At 39.6% G+C, this 25,142-nt stretch overlaps 1 protein-coding gene across 1 annotated transcript; it reads left to right on the top strand.

The window, feature by feature from the left end:
* Positions 1 to 1,338: 1,338 nt before the first annotated feature.
* LOC105019136 (ATPase H+/K+ transporting subunit alpha) lies at positions 1,339 to 23,886 on the top strand. The gene is made up of 22 exons (XM_010885073.4): positions 1,339 to 1,503; positions 1,646 to 1,756; positions 1,851 to 1,910; positions 2,013 to 2,216; positions 3,316 to 3,429; positions 3,520 to 3,654; positions 3,868 to 3,985; positions 8,376 to 8,644; positions 12,042 to 12,350; positions 13,767 to 13,901; positions 16,571 to 16,763; positions 17,007 to 17,182; positions 17,318 to 17,454; positions 17,561 to 17,711; positions 17,817 to 17,985; positions 18,154 to 18,308; positions 18,403 to 18,526; positions 18,694 to 18,839; positions 21,134 to 21,267; positions 22,985 to 23,086; positions 23,182 to 23,273; positions 23,568 to 23,886. Exons 1-22 carry the CDS (start codon positions 1,492 to 1,494, stop codon positions 23,594 to 23,596), a joined length of 3,075 nt encoding a protein of 1,024 aa, XP_010883375.1. The 5' UTR covers positions 1,339 to 1,491; the 3' UTR covers positions 23,597 to 23,886.
* The last annotated feature ends 1,256 nt before the right edge of the window (positions 23,887 to 25,142 follow it).

Here is a 25,142-nt window from a genome sequence, read left to right as displayed (position 1 = left end):
CATTAATGGAGTGGGGGGATTTGAATGGGCTGTCGGTACCACCTCATGCTACCAGTAGTGACAAGGACACTAGCAAAATGCTAAACTAGAGAAGAATCTGTGAGGAAGGAAAATGAGAGAGCAATTGTCTGTGGCCACCACCTGCAAAACCATTCCCTTTTTGTGGGTTGTCTTGCTGTTGCCTCTCCAGTGCACCTGTTCTGCACTTTCATTTGCACCAAAACAGGTGACATTAAATCGCAATTGCTTATGCTTCCTATCTGGACAGATTGATGTCCTTGATGTTTACTTGACTTGGTGTTATACTGTGATGAATAATGATTGATTGATCAATACTATTCAACTAGGCTGTTGAATAAGCCTGGACTGAAAATGTGGAAGCACTTGCAATACAAAATAATTTAGGCTATTTATTTAAGAGATTATTGATTAAAGAATTAAATGCCAATATTTTTTCTCATTATGGTATATGATTACTTAATAGGATTGGTCACTCTTGCTGTATAATGATTAATGATTGATAATGTTATATGCTGGTGACTGACACTGACAATGCAATACTTGACTATGTAGTTATATGATATCCCATTAAATGTCTGCCTTCTGGGCATACATGACCAACACATGAATATAGAATCAAAGGACTTATCTTAAAGTAACTTAAGTAACTTAACGCCTAACTTTCTTCAGCAAGTAACTAAGTTACGTAACTAGTCATTTCATGGGAACTGTAACTACTAACTGTAATTAGCTACTTTTAAAAGTTCTTCAACACTGTTCCCGGCATATAATCTAGCTCTAATACAAGAGAATCAGTGCCATATAATGACATCCTGGCAGGATTGAATGCAAGACAGAAGTATATATGTTTTTGTATCCAATTATATTGTGTTTCACAATAAAACAATATTTAGCACTTTCAAATTGAATTGAATCCATGTGGATTCCATATTGAAACAAAGTGTTGTGTATATGGTAGTAATACAATTACAAAAAATGTATTTGCATTTTATTTGTTCACTCCATACTGTTACAAGAAAACGTGAAAAGTCCTTGAAAGGTGAATACATATGCAATCCACAATATCTGAGTTTAGAAAGGGATCACCCTTGATTTAATACAGATTAGTTATATCACCACTGCATGTAGTATTAGTGACATTGGAATGGTAGTGACAATGGCAATGACCTTGTTAATAGCTTTTCAGTTAATCAGGGAACATAGAAACTTGCAAATTCTGATAAGACAGGTGCAAGCCTAAATAGGGGTGACATTGGTGGCACTTGAAATGACACTGCCCTTTTAAGGCAGGTAGAGAAGGTGAAGGTGGTGCAGTACTATATAAACCTTATACAACAGTCTACTGCTGCTCTGTCTGGTTGGGGATTTTACTGTGAGGAACAACCTTGTGGATACAAAGACGCTTTCAAGATTTCGGAAGAAAATAGGACAGAGCGTTGGACTTCAATTGATTTGGGAAGGCCCTCCACCATGACCAAAGGGGTAGGTAAACCATTCATGATAAATGAAAGCTTTTATAAAATAGCAAATAAAATATACTTTCTCAATGATCAAGAATGTTGTTTTACAAACCACCCATTTTTTTTATGAAAAGAAGATCACAAAAAGTATATTTTATCTACAGGACTCCTACAATATGTTTGAGATGGATGGAGAGGTGGACATTAAGATGAAGAAAAAAAAGAAAATAAAGAAAAAGGATAGGCTGGAAGGAATGAAGAAAGAGATGGACATTGTAAGTGTAATTTACAAGATAGGAAAGACAGGGAAAATGGAATGCTGCATATATACCTTTTATTGTGCCTTTTACAATTGGTCAATTTTTACAGGATGACCATGAAATTACAATAGAAGAGCTAGAGATGAGGTATACCACCAGTGTTACAAAGGTACATAAACTACCATGGCGTTTCTGTCACTCTATCTATCTTTCTGTCTGTCCGTGAGTGATGCTGATGTGGAGTAATACTCTGTCTCCCCACCCAACCCAGGGCCTGACCTCTCGCATGGCCTCTGAGGTTTTGGAGCGGGACGGCCCCAATGAGCTTCTGCCCCCGAAAGGGACCCCAGAATACATCAAGTTTGCCCGCCAGCTTGCCGGAGGTCTGCAGTGTCTGATGTGGGTGGCGGCTGTTATCTGCTTCATTGCCTTCGGCATTGAGTTCTCCAGGGGAACCCTCGGTTGCTTTGATGATGTAAGAGAGGGTGAAAAATTAGGGGAAGACAGGAGGAGTGAGGGGTAGCCATGAAATGGAAGTAATCAGACACTTATGGCTTATGATGATTCAGTATTAACTCTAGCCAACTACTAAACCAAAAGAATCCACCATAGTAACTCGACCCAATAAACCACCCCAACAAATGTCAATATAACACAATATAGGTTGTATGTATTCCTGAATGGAATAACTTGAATATAAACTGTAGGGTTACTGAATGGAGAACTCAAATTCAACCAATCTTCAAGTCTGATTTCAAAAGCATAGCTAGCCAGGTAGTTAATTGTTGATAGTTAACACCAAACTGTGTAGTACATGCTTAATCTAAGCCCAGAATTACCACATCCATTAGCTATCCAACTTAAATTAGCTAGCTCAGAGATCAGATGGATGATCATGTGACGGGGTGCACCTTTAATACATGCACATAAGTATATCTTTAGCTAGCCAAGTAATATTTGCAAGTATCTAGCTATCACAACTATTCTATTGCTACAGGGTTGTAATTCTGATTGTGGTTGCACTGGAACAACTTCAAGTCAAAAACAACATGTAGACATCGTGTTTGCTTCCAAAATGCTTTGATTGTTGTCTAGCTAGCAACAAAAGTTGGAAGTCAACACTAAACCTTTGGAAACGCTGAACTGCTTGCTCATTGTTAATACATTCACAAATGGGCATTGCAGTCATCCTGGCTTGTAATACTAAACATAGACAGGCAAGGTGACCGAGTGATTAGGGCACAAAATATCTTTGGGTCTCATCCCCCTAAAGAAAGCTATATTGTTCTGTCCCTGAATAAGACAATTACCCTAATTGCATCTCCTTCTGTAACATTCTCCCCAGGTTGTTGCTGTTAAAAATAAATGCCTGGTTAAATAACCTTTAAGTATGTATTATTAAATTAAACCCCTCCCACTTCTAAGAATGATCTGTATAAGACAAGAATGTTGATCAATATTAGAATACATCAATAGAGCAATTTCAAAAAGGGGAATACATGATTAAAACAAGTTTTACAGTACCAACACAAGTTTGTTTAATAACTATTTATTTTTATCACACCTGTCCACAGCTGTACCTTGCCATCACTCTAATCACTGTTGTCGTAGTGACGGGCTGTTTTGGTTACTACCAAGAATTCAAAAGCACCAACATAATCGCCAGCTTCAAAAATCTAGTGCCACAGGTAAAGATATGGAAATACAGAAAATGTATGGTCATTAGTGTTTCTTGGCCATGTTACCAAATCAGGAAAAAAACATCTCTCTCCTTCCAGCAAGCTCTGGTAATCCGTGATGGACAGAAGAACCAGATCAATGCAAAGGAACTGGTGGTAGGAGACCTTGTTGAGATCAAGGGGGGTGACCGCGTTCCAGCTGACATCCGCATCATTTTTTCCCAAGGCTGTAAGGTATGTATACTAGGCCAGTAGCTCCCATTAAAGACTGCCAACACAGTTTCAACCCATGGCTTACATAGTTTAATCCTGGCATTAATGGATAAAGCTGTTTGATGCAGACTTGAGGCTAGTGTTCGGATCTAGGGATGTCATGCAGAAGACCTGGGTTTGTACCTAGGTGGGTGTTGTATATTATAAGCCTGTTATTTCCTTGATCTCCTCCAGGTGGATAACTCCTCCCTGACAGGGGAGTCGGAGCCACAGAGCAAAACTCCAGAGTGTACACATGAGAACCCCCTAGAGACCAAAAACATTGCGTTTTTCTCTACCACCTGCCTGGAAGGTACAACAGACACACATACATGAACACACACCCACACTGCCAATACTTACAAAAATCGGCTTTCATAAAACAAACACTCAAGGTCACTCGTTAACGTCGAAAAATAGACAGAAAGTATTCACCGCCCTTAGACTATTCCACATTCTATTGTTAGAACATGAAATCGATATGGATTTAGATTTTGCCACTGATCTAAAAACTAAAAATAAAGATCATAATGTCATGTTCACTGGAAATATAAAACATAAAATGATTGATTGCATAAGTATTCACCCTCTTCGTTTTTTGATACCATTGAAGGAATTGTGGAGCAACCAATTGTCTTTAGAAGTCACATAATGGAGTCCACCTAACTGAATGGAGTCCACCTGTGTGTCACATGAATTCAAGTTAATACATCTGTGTCTGAGAAAACAGACAGTTGATTTGTGTAATTCCTAACAAAAACTAAATCAAGACAACCAAGGAAAATCCAAAGCTTATCCGGAAAACAGTTCTTCAAAAGCACCAATCAGGGGTGGGATATAAGAACCATGGTATAGAATATTCCCTGGAGCAAGGTAAAGCCCATCATTAAATAAGAAGAGAGTATGTCACACATTGGCAGAGCAGTTCAGACAGAAAACATGATTTGTCACTGGTCAGTGATGTACAGTACCAGCTGATGCCAGATATCAGATTTCATACTGACTATTTAATCATCAGCGTACTCAGGCTGCTGTAATGTGGGGAACTGGAACTGCATTCCTTGCCCAATGCCAATGATATTATTAGCAGTATTGCATACACAATCAAGTTACCCCAGAGAAGCAGAACACCAAGACCTATAAAATTATTGTTGAAAGGATGTCTCCAATATATTATTTAACTAATGTGGCATTTTCTGTCTGAACTGTGAATCTGTCTAGAATAGGCTGTCCTCAAATCCGTCCGGAAGCTATAAAGAGAGGCCTCTTGCAAATCTAAATAAGTTACAGCCTTCCATGGCTAAGCAGGGAGACACTACCGTACCGCAACAATAGCTCAGGGGCAAAAAAAAAAGGCCTTTATGGGAGAGTGGCAAAATCAAACAACTCACTCATATCGTGGCTAGAGTTTCCCAGAGAAGGCATGTGGGAGTCTCTGAGCTCAAGAGGAAGACGATTCTAATGTCTGTCAGGACCAATAATAGAGCTTTCTGGCATCAGCGCTAAACGTTATGTTTGGCGTAAGCCTAACACTGCTCAACATCCTGAGAACACCATCCCGAATGTGAAGCATGGTGGTGGCGGCATCATGCTATGGGGTCACTTGTCTATGCCAGGGCCTGGAAAGCTTGTGAAAATAGGTCAAAATTGATACAGCAAAGTAGAGAAAAACCCTTGAAGAAAACCTGCAAGAGACTTCAGACTTGGATGAATTTGCATTTCTCAGCACGACATTAACCCCAAACTTAAAGCCAAAGCTAGAGTAAAGGTCAATGTTCTGGAGTGACCCAGTAAAAGCCTGCACCTCAATCTAATTGAGAATATGTGTGAAGAATTAAAAATTCTTGTTTACCAAAGGTCCTGATTCAACTTGACTCATCTTGAGCTTGTAAAAAGAAGAATGGGCAAAGATGTGCAAACCTAGATGTGTCTAGATGTACAAACCTGGTAGAGATTTATACAAATAGCCTTATGGCTGTAATTGCGGCCAAAGGTGCCTCTAACAAATTGATAGATTTTTTTTGAATACTTATGCAATCAATCATTTTCTTTTTGTATTTGTAATAAATTTTGAACCGTTTGTAGATTTTATTTTCACTTTGACACTATAGACCACTATAGACCTGTTGATCAAAACTTCTAATTTAATAAATCTTGTATTTATGTTTTAACAATAAAATGTGGATAAATCCAAGGGGGTGAATACATTTGAGAGCCAATATAAATAATAATGGACCTATGTTTTTTAATGGCTCACATTCTTTGTTCCACAAAAAAACACACAGAAAGAAAAGCACACATAAAAAGCAAGACATAGACACCAGAAGAAATATGTACTGTACAATTTATCTTCCCTCATATTTAATGCTTTATGTAGAAGTGTTTTGCTTACATTTTCTTTTCAGCATAAGCTGTGCTATAAAGGAAAAAGTACACAAAACTACAAAACAAATTGATGTTAATTAGCTTTCATGACAATATCAATTAAAAAAGATCTAGTCTTCCAAATAATTACCTCATAAAATGTGTATTGATTAAAGTGTTGTAAGTACATACCTTTTTTTGCTTCTAAAATGAGAATCCAGTTAAATGGGATAAAAGAGAAAAAAGTATATATATATATATATATATCTTTCAAAATAACTACATGCTGGTGTGATTTACCAGCAAAACGGAGCTTCCCACTGTGTCTTATCACTGGGCACATCAGACTTCACCAATCAGCTGTTGTCACTGGCTTCACTGGCCGGTAGCTGACATGGCCAGTTTGTCTCTAGATTGTGCCTCGATTATGTTTGTGTGAGGATAACAGCCCACAAAATAAATGAACTGTAGTCAAGTCTAGTCAATTTATTTATAAAGCAATGCTGAACAAAGTGCTGTACAAAGTTATCCAATTTATTAAAAAAATACAACAAGAAATAGAAACAAGAAACAAACAAGGCAGTTAAACATGAATGTCCCTAAACTGACTTGAATGCCAGAGAATAAAAATAGAAGTTTTAAGATGAGACTCAGAGGTGGCTGTATTCTATATTTGGCTGGTAACCAGTGAAGAGAGGCCAATATCGGGGAGAGATGGTCCCTCTTCCTGGTACCAGTCAACAATCTAGCCACGGCATTATGGACAAGCTGCAAGCGTGATAATGATGAGTGACAAATCACTCTTCAATACCAGAGTACAAAGAATTGCAATAATCAATTTGAGACTAAAAAAATGCATGTATAACAATCTCCAATTACTTAAGAGAGAGGAAGGATTTTAGTGACTCCCCCTCTCAGCCTTGAAGAGGTTGTGCAGTCTGTCAAGTCGATGCAGGGTAGTTAAGCTCCAGGGCCCGATGTGTTTCCTGTTGAGTTCTTTAAGAAATGTCATGCCAAGTTAGCACCCTTGCTATTGTCTGTGTACAATGTGTCACTGGAACTTGGTTCGTTTACCAAAATATTTTTTTAAGTCAATCAGGCTGTTTATCTGGGGAGGTTATCTACAGTCATTCTTTGCTTCAGAGATGCAAATTTAGTGGAGGGCTGGGACTACCCAACATGGCACGAAATTGCCATTCTGATTGCATGCTCCAGATACTCCATGGTGCCACCTTGAGGCGTGGCACTGCATTTTCTACATCTCTTCCCGCTTTAGTCTGCTGTTCTTTGCCAGCACCCCCAGCTATACTGGGAATTCTGTGGTACTTTCCACACTTAAGAACTGGTATCAGTTTCGGCATCACATACACATTTTATCTGCATTGGCTATTGGCCCTATTAATAACAACCACATATTCCCCTATCCCAAATAGACACTGCTTTCTGTCTCTGGGCATGGAATGGTATTACAACATTCCAAGACCTGTATGACAATGGACTTTTTTTCTGGATTCCCACTCTAGTCTTTAAATACTCTCTACCCCCCATTAACTTTTTTTCCATTATTTGCAAGTCAGGTATTGTGTCTCCTTAGTTTTTCTTCCCCATCGTACCCCCTGGACAACCCTGCGGTCTTAATTACGTTGACAGAAGGGATTATTTGGTTATTCAGTCGTTAGACAAGCACTCCAAGAACAAAGCTAAATCTGAGCGATTGACAGGGTACGCTCCACTACATCTTGTGTTTGTCTGGGCCCTATACAATTTAAGGTTGTGCATAGGGCTAATTTTTCCAAGTTGAGGCTAGCTGAAATCTATCCGAATGATGTATGTGATATATGTCATGTCTCCCCATGTGACTTTAATCATATGTTTACTCTGTGCCCTGCCTTTAAGAACTATTGTATCCGTATCCAAATTGTAAGTGCTAAACTTTAACTTGCAACCTCGTTGTTTTTGATATTCTGGAGGTCCTCATTAGCTCCCAGTCAAGCAGACATTGTTGCTTTTACTTCCCTACTGGCTCAACGCAGGATTTTCCTGAATTAGAAATCTGTTTACCCCCTACAATTTATCATTGGCTATGTGAAGTCACATTAGAAAATGAATTATTCCTTCAGGATCTTCAATACAGTTTTTTTTACACAAATCTTGTCCTTTTATTAAATATTTTCCAAAGTTGCAGAGGCTCCCTCTTGACGTTGTGCTTAGAATTTTTTTATTTAATTTTGTATATTATTTTTAAAAATTATTTAATAATATTTAATAATTATTATTTATTTATTTTTAAGACTGAAATGTAAGTTTTTTCTCATTATGTAATCTGTATTCACTGTCAGGAGTGGCCACTGGAACGGTAATCAACACAGGCGACCGGACCATCATTGGACGCATCGCCAGCTTGGCATCAGGCGTAGGCAATGAGAAGACGCCAATTGCAATTGAGATTGAACACTTTGTGGACATCATTGCTGGGCTGGCCATCTTCTTTGGCTTCACCTTCTTCGTGGTTGCCATGTTTATTGGCTATGCCTTCCTGGAGGCTATGATCTTTTTTATGGCCATTGTGGTGGCCTATGTACCTGAAGGGTTGCTAGCTACTGTCACGGTGAGTCAACGCAGAGCCTCTGATATGTTTAGGAATGCTTTTGCAGTACCCGTCAAAAGTTTTAGAGCACCTATATTTTTACATTTTTTATTGAAATTCACATAGTTTAATCTCTTAATGTACTCTAAAATTGAAGCATAGAACAAAAATAAATAATTGGAGACAAAAAATAAATCATGGAATCATTTTGTTTAACAAAATGTTATCGAAATGTTTTGACTCATCAGAGTAGACACTTTTTCTGGACGTAACAGCTGCACACGCTTGTGGCCGTCTTTCTACAATGGAAATCAAATATTGTTTTGAAAGTTCTTCCCAATCATGTTGCTGAAGTTCCCACAAATGTGATGCACTTTCACTTTAATTTGCTTTCACCCATCTGCCCAGTTCATCCCAATCCAGCTTGATGGAGTTTAAGTCCAGAGTCTATGCTGGCCATTCCATGATTTGAAGCCTACCGTGTTGTTCTTTTCTGCTAAGGTAGTTCTGATATAACTTGGAGATATGTTTTGTGTCATTATCTTGCTGTAGGATGAACCCCTGATCAACTAGGCTTACACCATAGGGTATTGCATGGTGCTGCAAAATGCTGCGGTAGCTCTTTTGGTTCTGGGTGCCACTCACTCTGTGCAAGTTACCAACTCTGGATCCAACAAGATCCCCAGACCATCACGCTTCCTCCTGCATGTTTGACAGTTGGTGTCACACACTGAGGAACCATACTTTTGCTTACTTGATGGTGTACAAAAACCCTGGATGATGTCAAAGTTTGATTAAATGGTCAATAAGACCTTTTTCCAGTCTTCAGTATTTCACTGACGGTGTTTCATGGCCCAGGCAAACCTCTTATTCTTATTTTGCCATCTTAGCAATGGCTATCTTATTGCCACCTATCGCTGTTGACTCTCAGAAACCTGTCTTCTGATTCTGTGGCTTTGGGTCAGCCAGACCTCTTCCTGTCAGAGTCTCTTCCAGTTTCCAAGTGCCTTTTGATGGTGTTGGAAACTGTACTCACTGAAACCTTGGCTTTCTTTTAATGTCTCTAAATGAAAGACCTACAGCAAGAAATAATTGTCTTTTTCTCACCATTATGATAATAATACACTATTTCCTGCAGTACAATTCTGTACAAATAATGCTTGTAGTAACACAGTGTTTGTAAGTATTCAACAAATGTTGGGAAACCTGAAGAAATTGTTAGCGTTGACTTAAATTTCAATAAAAACTGGAAAATTGGGGTATTTTAAGACTGTTGACCGGTAGTCTATATACAACTCTTGAAAAAATTTAGAGACCACTCTTAAGTTTTCTTAAATCAGCATCTTTACATGTATGGCAGCCATTCCATTCCAGTGTCTGTTAAATTCCAAAATAGACACACCTCATTTTACTTAATGAGGTATTGATTAGGTGATTGCCTGAACCAAATCTAATTTAACGAGGAAAAGTATAAAAAACACTGCTGTGGTCATCACTATCCTCTTGCAATAGGACCAGCTGGATAGCAAAAACAGTGCAAGTAGTACCTCAAAGGTAAAAAAATAACTATTCAGCATGACAAAAGAGTTGAAAAGAAAAGCTTTGAGTGAGGAAAAGAAGGGTTCCATTCTGGCTTTACTTGCAGAGGGATATAGTGAGCATCAGGTTGCTTCCATCCTGAAAATTTTAAAGATGGCGGTTCATAAGAACAAGGTCAAGCAACAGACATTGGGGACAACAAAGCTACAGACTGGCAGAGGGTGAAAACAACTGTCCACTGACCGAGATGACCGTCAACTCATTCGAATGTCACTCAACGACCGTAGGATGACATCAAGTAACCTACATAAAGAATGGCAAACAGCAGCTGGGGTGAAGTGCATGGCGAGGACAGTTCAAAACAGGCTCCTAGGGGCAGGGCTGAAGTTGTGCAAAGCTAGAAAAAAAGCCCTTCATCAATGAGAAGCAAAGAAGAGCCATACTGAAGTTTGCAAAAGACTATAGAGGAATGGAATAAAGTCATCTCCGACACGTAATATTTTCAGCTTTGCCTGACACCTGGTTGTCAAATGGTCAGATGGAGACCGGGAGAGGCCTACAAGCCACAGTGTCTTGCACCCACTGTGAAATTTGTTGGAGGATCGGTGATGATCTGGGGATGCTTCAGCAAGGTTGGAATCGAGGAGATTTGTCTTTGTGGCCATTCATGAATGACATTGATACAGTCAAACTGACTTACTAAGTTTAACAGTTAAAACGTTTCTTACTAAGTTTACCTCCATCACAAATAGCATCTATGTATGCCGTTTCCCCACTGGCCATTTTAACAGCATATTAGCCTGTAATATGCTTTACCGGTATCTACTAATTTCCTAGGAATAATCATAAGAATTGAGCAATTTCTAGCGAGACTGAAGATAAACTTTTCCATACCAAAAACAGTCGTAATATAACCGTATACAGTTTCAGTCAAGGCTTACTATAACGTAACTACTGTATGTTAAGCCAGCAAATGTGTTTGTCTATCCTGACCCAAACCGCATGCATGGATGCGTAATTCGAAAATCCACCAGAAACAGTTGCAATATAACCATAAACTGTTTTGTTTCAGGCTTCCTGAAATGTAGATACTAAAAGTTTTAACCAGCAAAGTTTTCATATATATATATAGAATAATTCATAATGCGTACATCACTTCGCCTGCGAGGAGATACGAACTCGGGACCTATAGTTCACAAGTCCCCTTCGCTAACCACTACGCTGGTCAGTCGGTTGGTTAGTTGGTCAATTGGTCAGTCACTCACACACTCAGTAAGAGACATTCGCTCTTCTTAGCTAGCTCCGCTTATGTGGTCTGGCAAAAATCAGGGTTATTCCACGAAATATTGATTTCTGAACCCTTCCTAAATTAAAACATTAGTATTTTGTAGTTGAAAAATGAATATGAATTTGTTTTATTTGCATCATTTGAGGTCTGAAAACAATGCATATTTTTGGGTCGTTTTGACCATTTGTTATTTTCTACAGATAAATATTATAAATGACAATTTTTTTGGGGGAATTTGGGAGTAATGTTTTCAGTAGTTCATAGCATTCAATTGCACAGAGTTGTATGGCATATTAGTGTTTAGCCTGCTAAAATTGATATTTATATTTCCTTTTTATTGTCTTTGCAAAAATGTCTTACAACCTGTTTTTGCTATGTCATTATAGGGTACTATGCATACATTGAAGAGGAAAAGTAAATGTAATCAATTTTAGAATACGGCTGTATTTAGAATTTAATGTACCAAAGCACGAAAAAAGGGAAGGGGTCTGAATATTTTCCAGATGCACTGTTTATTTTAGGATACATAGAAAATGATACACTTAGTTGGTTAACAATTTTCATCCACAAAGCCTGTATCTCTCCCCTCAGGTGTGTCTCTCACTGACAGCCAAGCGATTGGCCAGGAAGAACTGTGTGGTGAAGAATCTAGAGGCTGTAGAAACCTTGGGTTCCACGTCGGTCATCTGTTCTGACAAGACAGGCACTTTGACCCAAAACAGGATGACGGTGGCTCACTTGTGGTTTGACAATGTGATCCATGCAGCAGACACCACTGAGGACCAGTCAGGTCAGAGCTTTGACCAATCATCTGAGACATGGAGATCGTTGGCCAGAGTGGCAGCACTCTGTAACCGAGCCATATTCAAGCCCAACCAAGAGTCTCTGCCAATTCCTAGTGTAAGCAACAGACATACTAACAAGCATTCACAGAAACAGTATCAAATAATATATATATATATATATATATATATATATATATATATATATATATATATATATATATACATACAGTGGATATGAAAAGTCCACACACCCCTGGTAAAATGCCAGGTTCTTGTGATGTAAAAGAATGAGACAATGATAACTCATGTCAGAACTTTTTCCACCTTTAATGTGACCTATTTTGTATGTTTGCCCACTGACAGTCTTTAACTTTAATGGTAGGTTTATTTGAACAGTGAGAGACAGAATAACAACAAAAACATCCAGAAAAACACATGTCAAAAATGTTATAAATTGATTTGCATTTTAATTAGGGAAGTTGAGTTGATCATGATAACGATGAGGAATCAGTGCAGAACGACATGAGAGGATCTTGTCAATGATCTCAAGGCAGCTGGGACCATAGTCACCAAGAAAACAATTGGTAATACACTATGCCTTGAAGGACTGAAATCCTGCAGCGCCCGCAATGTCCCCCGACTCAAGAAAGCACATGTACAGGCCCATCTGAAGTTTGCCAGTGAACATCTGGATGATTCAGAGGAGAACTGGATGAAAGTGTTGTGGTCAGATGAGACCAAAATCGAGCTCTTTGACATCCACTCGCCATGTTTGAAGGAGGAGGAATGCTGCCTATGACCCCAAGAAAACCTTCCCCACCATCAAACATTGAGGTGGAAACTATGCTTTGGGGGTGTTTTTCTGCTAAGGGGACAGGACAACTTCACCGAATCAAAGGGATGATAGACGGGGCCATGTACCATCAAATCTTGGGTGAGAACCTCCTTCCCTCAGCCAGGGCATTGAAAATGGGTCATGGATGGGTATTCCAGCATGACAATGACCCAAAACACACAGCCATGGCAATAAAGGAGTGGCTCAAGAAGAAGCACATTAAGGTCCTGGAGCAGCCTAGCCAGTCTCCAGACATTAATCCCACAGAAAACCTGTGGAGGGAGATGGAGGTTCAAGTTGCCAAACATCACCCTCGAAACCTTAATGACTTGGAGAAGATCTGCAAAGAGGAGTGGGACAGAATCCCTCCTGAGATTGAGTGTGCAAACCTGGTGGCCAATTACAAGAAACGTCTGACCTCTGATTGCCAACAATGGTTTTGCCACTAAGTACTAAGTCATGTTTTTCAGAGGGGTCGAATACTTATTTCACTTATTTCACTTAAATGAAAATCAATTTATAAAATAAACCTACCGTAAAAATTATAGATTGATAATTTCTTTGTCAGCAGTCAAACATAAAAATCATCAGGGGATCAAATAATTTAAATTTTTATAATTTTTATAAAAATGATTTTATATGAGAGTGAGAGAGAATGTGTAAACATCTTTTCCCCAATACATTTATGTGTAACAGAGAATAGTGGTTGGTGACGCCTCAGAGACAGCTCTGCTGAAATTCACTGAGCTGACAATAGGGAACACGATGGAATACAGGGAGCGGTTCAAAAAGGTTGTTGAAGTACCATTCAATTCCACCAATAAGTTCCAGGTAAGTTCCTGATTTTGTGTTACTATTTCAAGTCAATGTTTGTCAACCTCAGATTTTGTGTATTCTGCATCACCTCTAGCATCACCATGACACCAAGTAAAATGTGAGAAATATGTTTTCGATTCTCAACCAGTCAATCAATCAATCAAATGTATTTATACTTTTTACAACAGCAGTTGTCACAAAGTGCTTTTATAAAACACCCAGCCTTAAACCCCAAGGAGCAAACAACAGTAGTGTTGAATTTCAGTGGCTAGGAAGAACTCCCTCAGAAGGCCGAAATTTAGGAAGAAACCTGGCTCAGAGGGGTTTGCAGGAGGACCCAGGCTCAGAAGTGTGGGCAGTCCTCTTCTGGCTGTGCCGAGTGAACATATTAAGAGTAATAATAAGAATAATTATTAAATGCATGTGGGCTGATTCCAGAGTCTGTTTAAATTTAGTCCAGGTCAGAAGCATGACCAAATGGACAAGGACAGGGACAACACGGGGGAGGGGGGAGGTGTCAAGACCTCATTTCCAGGGAAAATATAGAAAATGCATTCCTTATCTACATGGATTTATAGTGGAGAAGGAGAACTGACCCTACTCCCCCAGCACAATAATATAGCAGCGTAAGACCTTGGGGCTGAGACAGGGAGGTCCAGTGACACTGTGGCGCTATCCAGGGGAGGCCCCGGACAGGGCCCAACAGGCAGGAAATCAATCCACCCACATTGCCAAGCAACAACTAAAGGGACCCCCACCAACCGCACCCACCCTGAATGAGGGCCGAGTATTGCCAGCAGAGTACAGCCCAATTGCACAAGTGCGCAACAGAGAGACAACAACAAGCCAGTGACTCTTCCCCTGAAAGGCATTGGAGGGAGGGTGTGATGTTTTTGGGTTAATTCAATAGTGCCTGTTGGGCTGATTGTTGTTGTGTGCAGAAGCAGTGAAGTAATAAACGAAGAAATAAAAATTAGTTGATCCTCCTCTATTCACCGTGCGATACATTTTTTCCTAAAAGCAAGTAGATATAATCAATGTTATACTGGCATATTGATGAGGACATAACAGAGGGCATCCGAGTGGCGATGAGAGCCCATCTGGCAAGACAGCAAGGGTGGACAGTATCAAGCCTTTCTGGTCACCTTCACGTCCCTGGGCCAGACTACACTTAATCTTAGACCATGCTGTAGAGATGAGTATTTAGTAGACGCTTGAAAGTTTGCACTGAGTTTGCCTTTCTAACCTTAATTGGCAAATCATTCCGTAGTAGTGTAGCTATATGAGAGAAGGCCCTGCCTCCGACTGTTTGTTTAGAAATTCTAGATAAAATTAAAAAGCCTGTATCTTGCGATCTAAGGTTACTTGTAGATATGTTTTTAACAGTTTTTTGGGATATGACCGTACAGCCGTCGAGGTTCACAGGGAGATCTGCTAACAACGCTCTTTGTTTCTTGGGTCCTAAAATTTGCATTTCTGTGTTTCTTGAGTTAAAAAGCAAGAGGTTCTCTGTCATCCACTTCTTAATATATGAAACACATGCTTCCAAAGTAGCTAATTTTGGGGCTTCTCCATGCTTCATTGAAATATATAAATGTGTGTCATCAGCATAACAGTGAAAGTTGACATTGTGATTCCGGATTACATCACCCAGAGGCAGCATATATTATTGAGAACAATAATGGTCCCAGAACCGAGCCTTGAGGAACACAAAAACATACCTTTAGTTTAGATCGTTTGATTTACTGTCGTTAATGAGCAAGCTTGTAAGAATATCAAGAAATCTATTTGTAGTCCGAGAATTTATAGTACAGGAGGCCTTTCACACAAGCCAATAACATCTAGTTTATGATCAGAGATTAATACATTTACTGCAACTGCCTTTGGAGCAAGGGATCTAACATTTAGGAGTCCCATTTTGAGATGCGAGGTGATACAGTCATTTTTATTTGTGACCGAGTTGGAGGAAAGGCTCTATCTTAATTAGGTAAGCACCACCTTGTTTAACTTTTCTCAGCCTGGAACGAATCACAGTGGCAATAGGTAAAGCTGTACTAACTACTCTGGCTATGGTATCGCAGAGTCCACTATACTAGCAGGTTGGCTAACAGCCTGCGGCCTGACCTGCACACTATCTCATGGTGAGGCTATAGGAGTGAGACTCCTGTCAATGTTCCTAGATAAAAGAAGAGCACCACTGCAGCTTGGATGGAGTACATCGCTCTTCAGCTGATCAGGCCTGGCCCTATTTCTGGGAGAGTCCCAAAAAGAGAACCAGTTATCTACAAACTCTACCTCCTGTACTTAGCTTCAGGTGTTCAGAGAAGGATGAGTAGTTCCGTTAATGATGTCCAAATAGTGTCCCGGTGTAGAAAAGTTGGGTCAACAGATAAAAATATTGCGTTGGTAAACTCTTAAAGTAGAATTTAAACAATTTGTTTATATAGAGTAAATTCTAAAAAGTTTAGCTGGTAGCCACGTAGGTAACAGCAAACAACAAGCAGCGTACAGCATGTCAACAATCCTGCAATCGGGGTTTCTTAACCAGTGGGTGTACAGTTGGAACAAAATCCTTCAGTACCTGCTTCATTTTAACAGATTTGCCCAAACCCTGCCTTAGTGTAAGTGACAGAATTATTTAACTGTATGTTTTAATTACACTGTCTTTCCCTGGTGACAACTAGCTGTCAGTTCATGAGTTGGAGGACCCCCTGGACCTGCGCTACCTGCTAGTGATGAAGGGGGCACCAGAGAGGATATTGGAACGGTGCTCCACCATCCTAATCAAGGGCCAGGAGCTGCCACTGGATGAACAGTGGAGAGAGGCCTTTCAGACAGCATACATGGACTTAGGGGGCCTGGGGGAGAGAGTTTTGGGTAAGAGACCATACAAGGCTGTTGAAAACATTACAGGAATGCAGCAGAAACAAACCAAGAAAGACAGGCACCATAATCAGATGTCTAAAAGAGAAGGTAGAAATATATAAATGTGTATATCATGTGACATTTTAAATATTGTCAGGAAAGTATTATACAGTATCAGCAGGAAATTATTATTAATTTCTTAATACCCATTAATTCCCAATAACCCCTCTATTCTGCCTAAATGTGTGTCTCCAGGTTTCTGTCACATCTATATGAATGAGAAGGAGTTCCCGCGTGGCTACAAATTTGAATCTGAGGAGATGAACTTTCCCACTTCAGGCCTGTGTTTTGCCGGACTCATCTCTATGATCGATCCACCTCGCGCTACTGTGCCTGACGCTGTCATGAAATGCCGCACAGCCGGAATCAGGGTACGACGGGTAGAATGGGAGGGTTAAGGGCGAAGGGAGAAAGGAAATGAGAGTTAGAACATAGCTTATATTGTTTAACAGACCCTCAGTGTGTTACATCAACATCCAACAACTCGTTCCAAAATGAACCCTTAGGTCGTCATGGTGACGGGCGATCACCCAATCACTGCCAGAGCCATCGCTGCCAACGTTGGAATCATCTCGGAGGGGAGTGAGACAATAGAGGACATTGCCGCAAGGAAACGCATCCCAGTAGAGCAGGTCAACAAGAGGTGGGTCTGGGTTTACGACTGGGTCAAACAGCGTTGGGATTCTGACTTATGCTGGAATTTATGGTTTATCTGCTTCTATTATGATTCTATTTCATGTGGTGCTTAGGGATGCCCGTGCCTGTGTAATCAATGGCGGTCAGTTAAAGGACATGAGCAGCGAGGAGCTAGACGAAGCATTGAGGAGTCACCCTGAGATGGTGTTTGCCCGCACCTCACCCCAGCAGAAGCTCATTATTGTGGAGAGCTGCCAGCGCCTGGTGAGGCACATACATCGAGACATTAGTTACACTGCATTTCAGAGAGGTTTTGTGGTTTTGCTTTTCTTTTTTTGCCTTGTCATTTGATCTCTCTCTCTCTCTCAGGGCTCCATTGTGGCTGTAACGGGTGATGGGGTAAACGACTCCCCTGCTTTGAAAAAGGCAGACATTGGTATTGCTATGGGAATAGCTGGCTCTGATGCAGCTAAGAATGCAGCTGACATGATTCTGCTGGATGACAACTTTGCCTCCATCGTCACAGGGGTGGAGCAGGGTGAGTGAGAGTTGCAAATAAAAAAATTACATAAAATCACAACGCTTTTTAACAGGCTGATTACAATTTGACCACCTAAGATATATCAAGTAAACCAACATTGGGTCAGATGTTCGTGATAATGAGTAATAATGTCATTGAAGGATTCATTTCAAACTTACCTGACAGGTCGTCTGATCTTTGACAACCTGAAGAAGTCCATTGCATACACTCTGACCAAGAATATTCCTGAGCTCACACCCTACCTCATCTACATCACTGTCAGTGTTCCTCTGCCCCTGGGCTGCATCACCATCCTCTTCATTGAGCTGGCTACTGACATTGTGAGTCTCCCGTTCCTCACCTCTTATCTACCTGCACACTCCGTTAGACCATCACTCGCAGAATTATGCAGGTTTTTCTCATTCTTTCCTACAGTTTCCCTCTGTGTCCCTGGCCTATGAGAAGGCAGAGAGTGATATTATGCATCTGAAACCTAGGAACCCGCGCAAGGACAGGTTGGTCAACGAAGCTTTGGCTGTCTACTCCTACTTCCAGATAGGTGAGAGTTCATGTCTCTTCATGTGGTACTGTATGTAAATGTGTGCAAAATAGATTTGGAACCCAATTGTAACCAGTTTATTTCACACTACTGACAATAGTGTAAAGCCCTTTTATCATTTTCAATGTCCTCCTTTTTTTGTTTACCTTTTCCCATCTAAAATACAGGAGCAATCCAGTCTTTCGCTGGTTTTACAGACTACTTTACTGCAATGGCTCAGGAGGGTTGGTACCCTCTGCTGTGTGTGGGGCTCAGGTCCCAATGGGAGAACGTCCACCTGCAAGACTTGCAGGACAGTTATGGCCAAGAATGGGTAAGTGTGTGTGTGTGATAAACATCTTTGGATATAAAAATGGGATGACTTTTAGGTTAAATCATTACTGGTGAGATTAGGTTGTTGAGGTTAAGGTTAGGGTTAGGCTTAGGTTTAGGTTCAGAGCTAAGGGAATATGGATTTCTGGGATAGGTCTATGTCTCAGGTCCCAACAAAGATGTACAGTGCATTCAGACCACTTTACTTTTTTGTTGTTACGTTACAGTCTTTTTTCTAAATTGATTAAATATGTATTCCCAATCACAATACTTCATAATGACCAAGCAAAAACTGGTTCTAAGTTTAACAAATGTATAAAAAAAACACAAACCTGAAATATCACATATACATAACTATTAATACCCCTTCAATTAAAGCATCTTTGGCAGCAATTGCTGCACAGCCATTTTCAGGTCTCTCCAAATATTTATCATCGAGTTCAATTTCAGGCACAGGCTGAGGCACTCAAGGATATTCACAGAATCCCTGAAGACACTCCTGTGTTCTCTTGGCTGTGTGCTTAGGGTCTTTGTCCTGTTGGAAGGTAAACCTTCCAGCCAGAGTCTGAGATCCTTTGAGCTCTGGATCATGTTTTCATCAAGGATGTGTCTGTACTTTGCTCTGCTCATCTTTCCCTCAATCCTGACTAGTTTGCCAGTATCTGTCACACAAGACATCCCAATGGCATTATGCTGCCACCACCATGCTTCACTCTAGGGATGGTATTGGCCAGTTGATAAAATATGCCTGGTTTCCTTCAGTTGTGAAGCTTGGCATTTAGGCCAAAGTTCAATCTTGAGTTTCATGAGACTAGAGACTCTTCTTTCGTGGTCCTACAGTCCTTTAGGTGGTTTAGGGCTGTCATGTGCCTTTTACTCAGGAGTGGCTTCCATCTGGCCACGGTACCATAAAGAGATGATTGGCAGACCACTGCAGAAAAGCTTGTCCTACTGGAAGGTTTCTACTCAGGAACTCTGGAGATCTGTCAGACTGACTATCAGGTTGTCACCTCCCTGATCAAGGTCCTTCTCCCCCAATCTTTGCAAAGACTGTCGGTGGTTCCAAACTTCTTCCATTTAAGAATGATGCAGGCAACTATGTTCTTGGGGACCTTCAATGCGGCAAACATCTTTTGGTACCTTTCCTCAGATCTGTCCTTCAACACGATCCTGTCTCTGAGCTCTCTGGACAATTCCTTCAACCTCATGGCTTGGTTTTTGCTTTGACATGCACTGACAACTTTGAGTTGTCAAACATCTCAAGGATGTTCAATGTAAACAGGAGCTATTGCAAAGGGTCTGAATGTTTATGTTAATGTGATATCCCCTCCCCATATACACACACAACTCACAACTGGACAAATCTTGCACCTTACATATTTTTTAAGTCATTTCTTTATGCTCAGTCTACTATTCTTATTTCTTTTTATTTCTTTTGTACAAAAATGCTTCACTAACGGGCCAGAACAAATTCCTTGTTTGGTGTGAAACTTGCTTAAATTTTCTTTTATAATTTTCCAAAAACCTGTTTTGGAATTCCCCAAAGATATACTCCATTGTAGAATAAGGCTGTAATGTAACTACATTTGGAAAATTAAAGGGTCTGAATACATTTACGAATACACTGTAAATTCAAATGTGAGGGTGATTCAGGTCTGTATGTACATATGGGGACTCAAAGTTTGCACCAAGACAGTAAAATGTTGAAAAGCCTGTCCCCACAATGTTTTTTGGATGGTTCCTACTTTTTTGGATGGTGATTTCAGAATTAAGGGGTTAGGCTAGGGTTAGGTGTTAGGGCTAGGTACAGTATAGTTGTAGGTGTTAGGTTACTGAGGTTAAGGTTAGCGTTAGGATTTATGAGTGCATTACGTTTAGGCTTAGGCATACAAGTGATTTGGGGTTAGATGTTTGATCATTTTGAATAGAAATACAACTACAGGTAATGCTACTCATTAGATTTTGTAGTCTCATCCGAATGGTTTATTTAAACGTTTGTGTTTTACATGTATGTTAATTGGTTGATTTATTATGTTACTCACCTTGCTAGTCATTCTGAATGCATGTTGTGGATGATCTTTTTTTGATATCCTAACTATTGCTGGAATCCAATAGGAATTATATATACCTTCATGCAAACATCATGTAAATTGTGGCCTGTAAACCATATACAGGGGTTTCTCTACAGACCCTTACAAAGAAGCCAGGAGTCGGTGAGTGTGTCTGTGGTTTGACAGTACCATCACTTACCTGTAAGTTGAATGTTGAAAATGTCCTATTTTCTATGTTCTGCAGACATACGCCCAGCGCCTTTATCAGGAGTACACCTGCTACACTGTCTTCTTCGTCAGTATTGAAATCTGCCAGATCTCTGATGTGTTGATCAGGAAAACCCGTCGCCTTTCTGTCTTCCAACAAGGCTTCTTTAGGTCAGTGAAACCATCTCTGGCATCAAACATACTTGTTGCATATACATAAATATTGTTTAACATCTGGGGCTTCCAAAGTGTTTTATAAAGGGCCTCCTGATAATTGTCAATGCATGGCTTTTCAACTCTAAATCTATTTATTTTTGTTTCTCCATTGTGTTTGGCCCTCCAGGACTAAAATTCCTTCTCCTTCACTAGACATTTCTATGTTTGTTTCTATTCTAATTTTGTTGTTATACTAGCTCACAAATGTGATGATGTGATTTGATAAGTTCCACATACATTAGCTTTCTAGAATTCTTGAAATCCATTGGTCTGCACACAACATGAGGACCAAAGAAGTGTATATGCCATTCAAGCTGACTTTCATGAAAAGTAAAAAATATATAATCTGTTTTTAATGCAGTGCCACCTGAGGGCTCGAAGACCACAGCCATCCAATATTGGTTTTTGTCCCTTGCATACAGAAATTTCTCTGGATTCTCTGAATCTTTTAATTATATAATGTACCGTACATTACTGCAAATTTATGTTTTAACCTTATTCTTAAATTGTTGCACTATTTGCCAGCGCAGTCTATCACAGAGTGGTAAACCCCTTCCCATCTTTACTTCTGAAAGACTCATCCTCTCTGGGATAATCTTTTTATACCCAGTTATGTTAATGACCTGTTGCCAATTCCCAATCATGTTACTGACCTGTTGTTAATTCACCTAATTAGTTGTGAGATGTTCCACCAGGTTCCTTTTTTGTATTACACAACTTTTCCAGTCTTTTGTTGCCCCTGTCCCAGCTTTTTTTAAATGTGTTGCTGGCATCAAATTCAAAGTGGACATATATTTTTCAAGGAACAATAACCTTTTTCAGTTTCAACATTTGATATGTTGTCTTTGTATTATTTTCTATTGACTATAGGGTTTTCATGATTCGCACATCTTTAATTTCAGTTTTTATTTCCATTTTACACAGAATCCCAACATTTTTAGAAACGGGGTTGTACAAACAAGTCACATATTCAAAATAATACTATGAGTCTAGAGAACAGGATTGTTTTTATAGCCAAAGCTACATATAGACAGCTCAGGTTTCTTTCATGTTTTTAGAAGCTTTGTTGTACAGTGCTATTGCTGTACTGTTGCTGTAAGTGTTTTCTGCTCTTGCACCTGAGTCATACAAGACAACAATCCAAAACATACAATCTAGTCTACATTAGAATGCTTGAAAAGCGACAAATTTTTGGCTTTGGAATGGCCTAGTCAATAACCAGTTAAGGCACAATCTGACAAAAGCAGTATTTCAAAACCTATAAATGTAGCTGAGTTAAAGCAGTTTTGACTTGAAGAGAGCTATTCATTTTTGCCACAGCAATGGGAGAAACTGATAAACAACTACAAGAAGTGTTTGGTTGCAGTAATCGCACACAGTTATTGAGTCTAAAGGGACAATCACTTTATCTCATGGGAGTTTTGGGTGTTGATTGAAAATGAAATAGGTAAACCGATCTTGTAATGTGTGAAATGTCTGTTTCACCTGATGGTCTACCTCTAGGCCACACAACTGAGCAACATGCAACAAAGTGCGAACATTGATATTCATCATACATGAAATTAGAATAATTGGCATGAAAAGGCTTCCAACAAAATGACTTTGGATGTGTGAATCAGAATGAGATCAATAATACAATGTTTCATCCCCCATATTTGCCCTGAATGTGCAGGAACAAAGTGCTGGTGAGTGCAATTGTCTTCCAGCTTCTACTGGGTAACCTGCTGTGCTACTGCCCAGGGATGCCCAACATTTTCAACTTCATGCCTATAAGGTACTATTATACCGTTGGTACTATTATAGTGGTTTTCAGTTAGCCATCTGTCATTTGTTTCATTTTAATTTGTTGTGTGTTAATCCACTTTGCAGAGTCCAGTGGTGGTTCGTTCCAGTACCATATGGAATTCTAATCTTTGTTTATGATGAAATACGGAAGTTAGGAGTCAGAAGATATCCAGGAAGTAAGAAGCTGTGCATGTCTATTTTACCAGAATCAGCTATTTGCTAAAAACCTTTTCACCTGCATACTTGTAGTTGGTGTAACAGTGCTGCTAGTGGTAGACATATAGAGAGTATACAAAATAGAGAATACAAAATATACACACGTTTTACATACATTTATTTACAAAAGGATTGCGAACATAAGAATATATTGAGACTTTAGCAGTGCATATAATATAAATAGATCTACTGTTGATGCACACATTTACAGTATCAGTATTGTAATTTTGTTTATTTCCATTCCCCTCTCATAGGTTGGTGGGACCAGGAGCTGTATTATTAAGACAGACATGTAGACCCTTTGCCATAGGTATACAGACTGTATGGCTGCCAAAAAGTCAGTCTGTGTCCCTAAGGCACCAAATATTCCTTTGCATTTGTGATATTGTGTCCATTTGAACATAAATCAAACAGGGTTTGCTAAAGTTTGCACAAGTAGTAGCTCTGAATATCTTGAACTCTATCTGATATGGGACTAAATCATGTTAATGGCAATGTTCGCTGTAAATTCTTGGCTATAAATAGCTATAAAAGCTTGTCTGAAAACATAATAAAACCAGCCTTTTTATGTTATTATTTTTTATGATTTATTTTAAAAGAAATTTAAACAGGTATTTTTTTATTGAGACACAGGCTGTTTTGTTAGACAAACCTGTCCAATAAGGCTGCAACAATTGATAAAGTATTACAAAATGTTATTTGCTGTGCAATCCAAATAAGATTGATAATAAGATTCGGTTGATGGGTGTCCCTTTGGTTGATGCCTGGCAATGTGGGTGGATTGATTTCCTGCCTGTTGGGCCATGTCCTGGGGCCTCCCCCAGGTAGGGCCACAGTGTCGCCGGACCCCCGCCCCCCGTCTCAGTTCCAAGGTCTTACGCTGCTGTACTATTGTGCTGGGGGATTGGGTAAGTTCTCCTTCTCCACTATAAATCGTTGTTGATAAGAGGAATGCATTTTCCGAATTTTCCCAGTCTCCTCCCGTTTTAAACTTTAGGAGGACATGAGGTCCTGACCACACCTGGTTTGGGGGGCCCGTTGCTGTCCCTGTCCTTGTCCATCTGGTCATAATTCTGACCTAGTCTAAATTTAAATAGACTCTGGATTTAGCCCACATGCATTTATTAATTATTCCAATTGGACTCTTAATATCTCACCCGGCACAGCCAGAAGAGGACTGGTCACCTCTCTGAGCCTGGGTCCTCAAGGTTTCTTCGAGGTTTATTTCAGTGGCTAGGAGTTTGTCCTAGTCACTGAAATTCAACACTACTGTTGTTTGCTCCTTGGGGTTTAAGGCCGGATGTTTCTGTAAAAGCACTTTGTGACAACTGCTGTTGTAAAAAGGGCTTTATAAATACATTTGATTGAATGATTCATTCATTCATTATTTAATAAGCATTGTTATTTTCAAATTTGGGTCCCTAGTTTAAAACTGCTGGTCTATAAGATATAAATTAATGAATAGGCTAGTAGAAGAGTTTTCTTACCTACCCAATACATTTCATTTAGGATACTTGTGTTATGTAACATAAAATAATTTAGAGATCTGCCACACCACTGTTGAATAAGCTTTCACAACTAACTTACATTAGCTTTTTAAAATAATTGTATACATTGTGGAATTCACCCCGTGAATGCAATTCCCATGACGTATGATTGAAGGACTGTCTCATTTAATAAAGACACATTCCCTCTCCTCCTCCTTGATTAACTTCTGAAAGGAAGCCTGAGAGGTTAAAGGTGACGAAAGTTGTTTGAAAAAACTGCAAGCAAAGGATAGCGGAATAAAGTATTAGCCAAACCAAATAATAATAATAAATACTGCTCAC

The sequence above is a fragment of the Esox lucius genome, chromosome 20 (genome assembly GCF_011004845.1).
Source record: "Esox lucius isolate fEsoLuc1 chromosome 20, fEsoLuc1.pri, whole genome shotgun sequence".
Classification (NCBI taxonomy): domain Eukaryota; kingdom Metazoa; phylum Chordata; class Actinopteri; order Esociformes; family Esocidae; genus Esox; species Esox lucius.
Note: the sequence above shows the minus strand (reverse complement) of the source record. Positions and strands in the feature narration are given on the sequence as shown.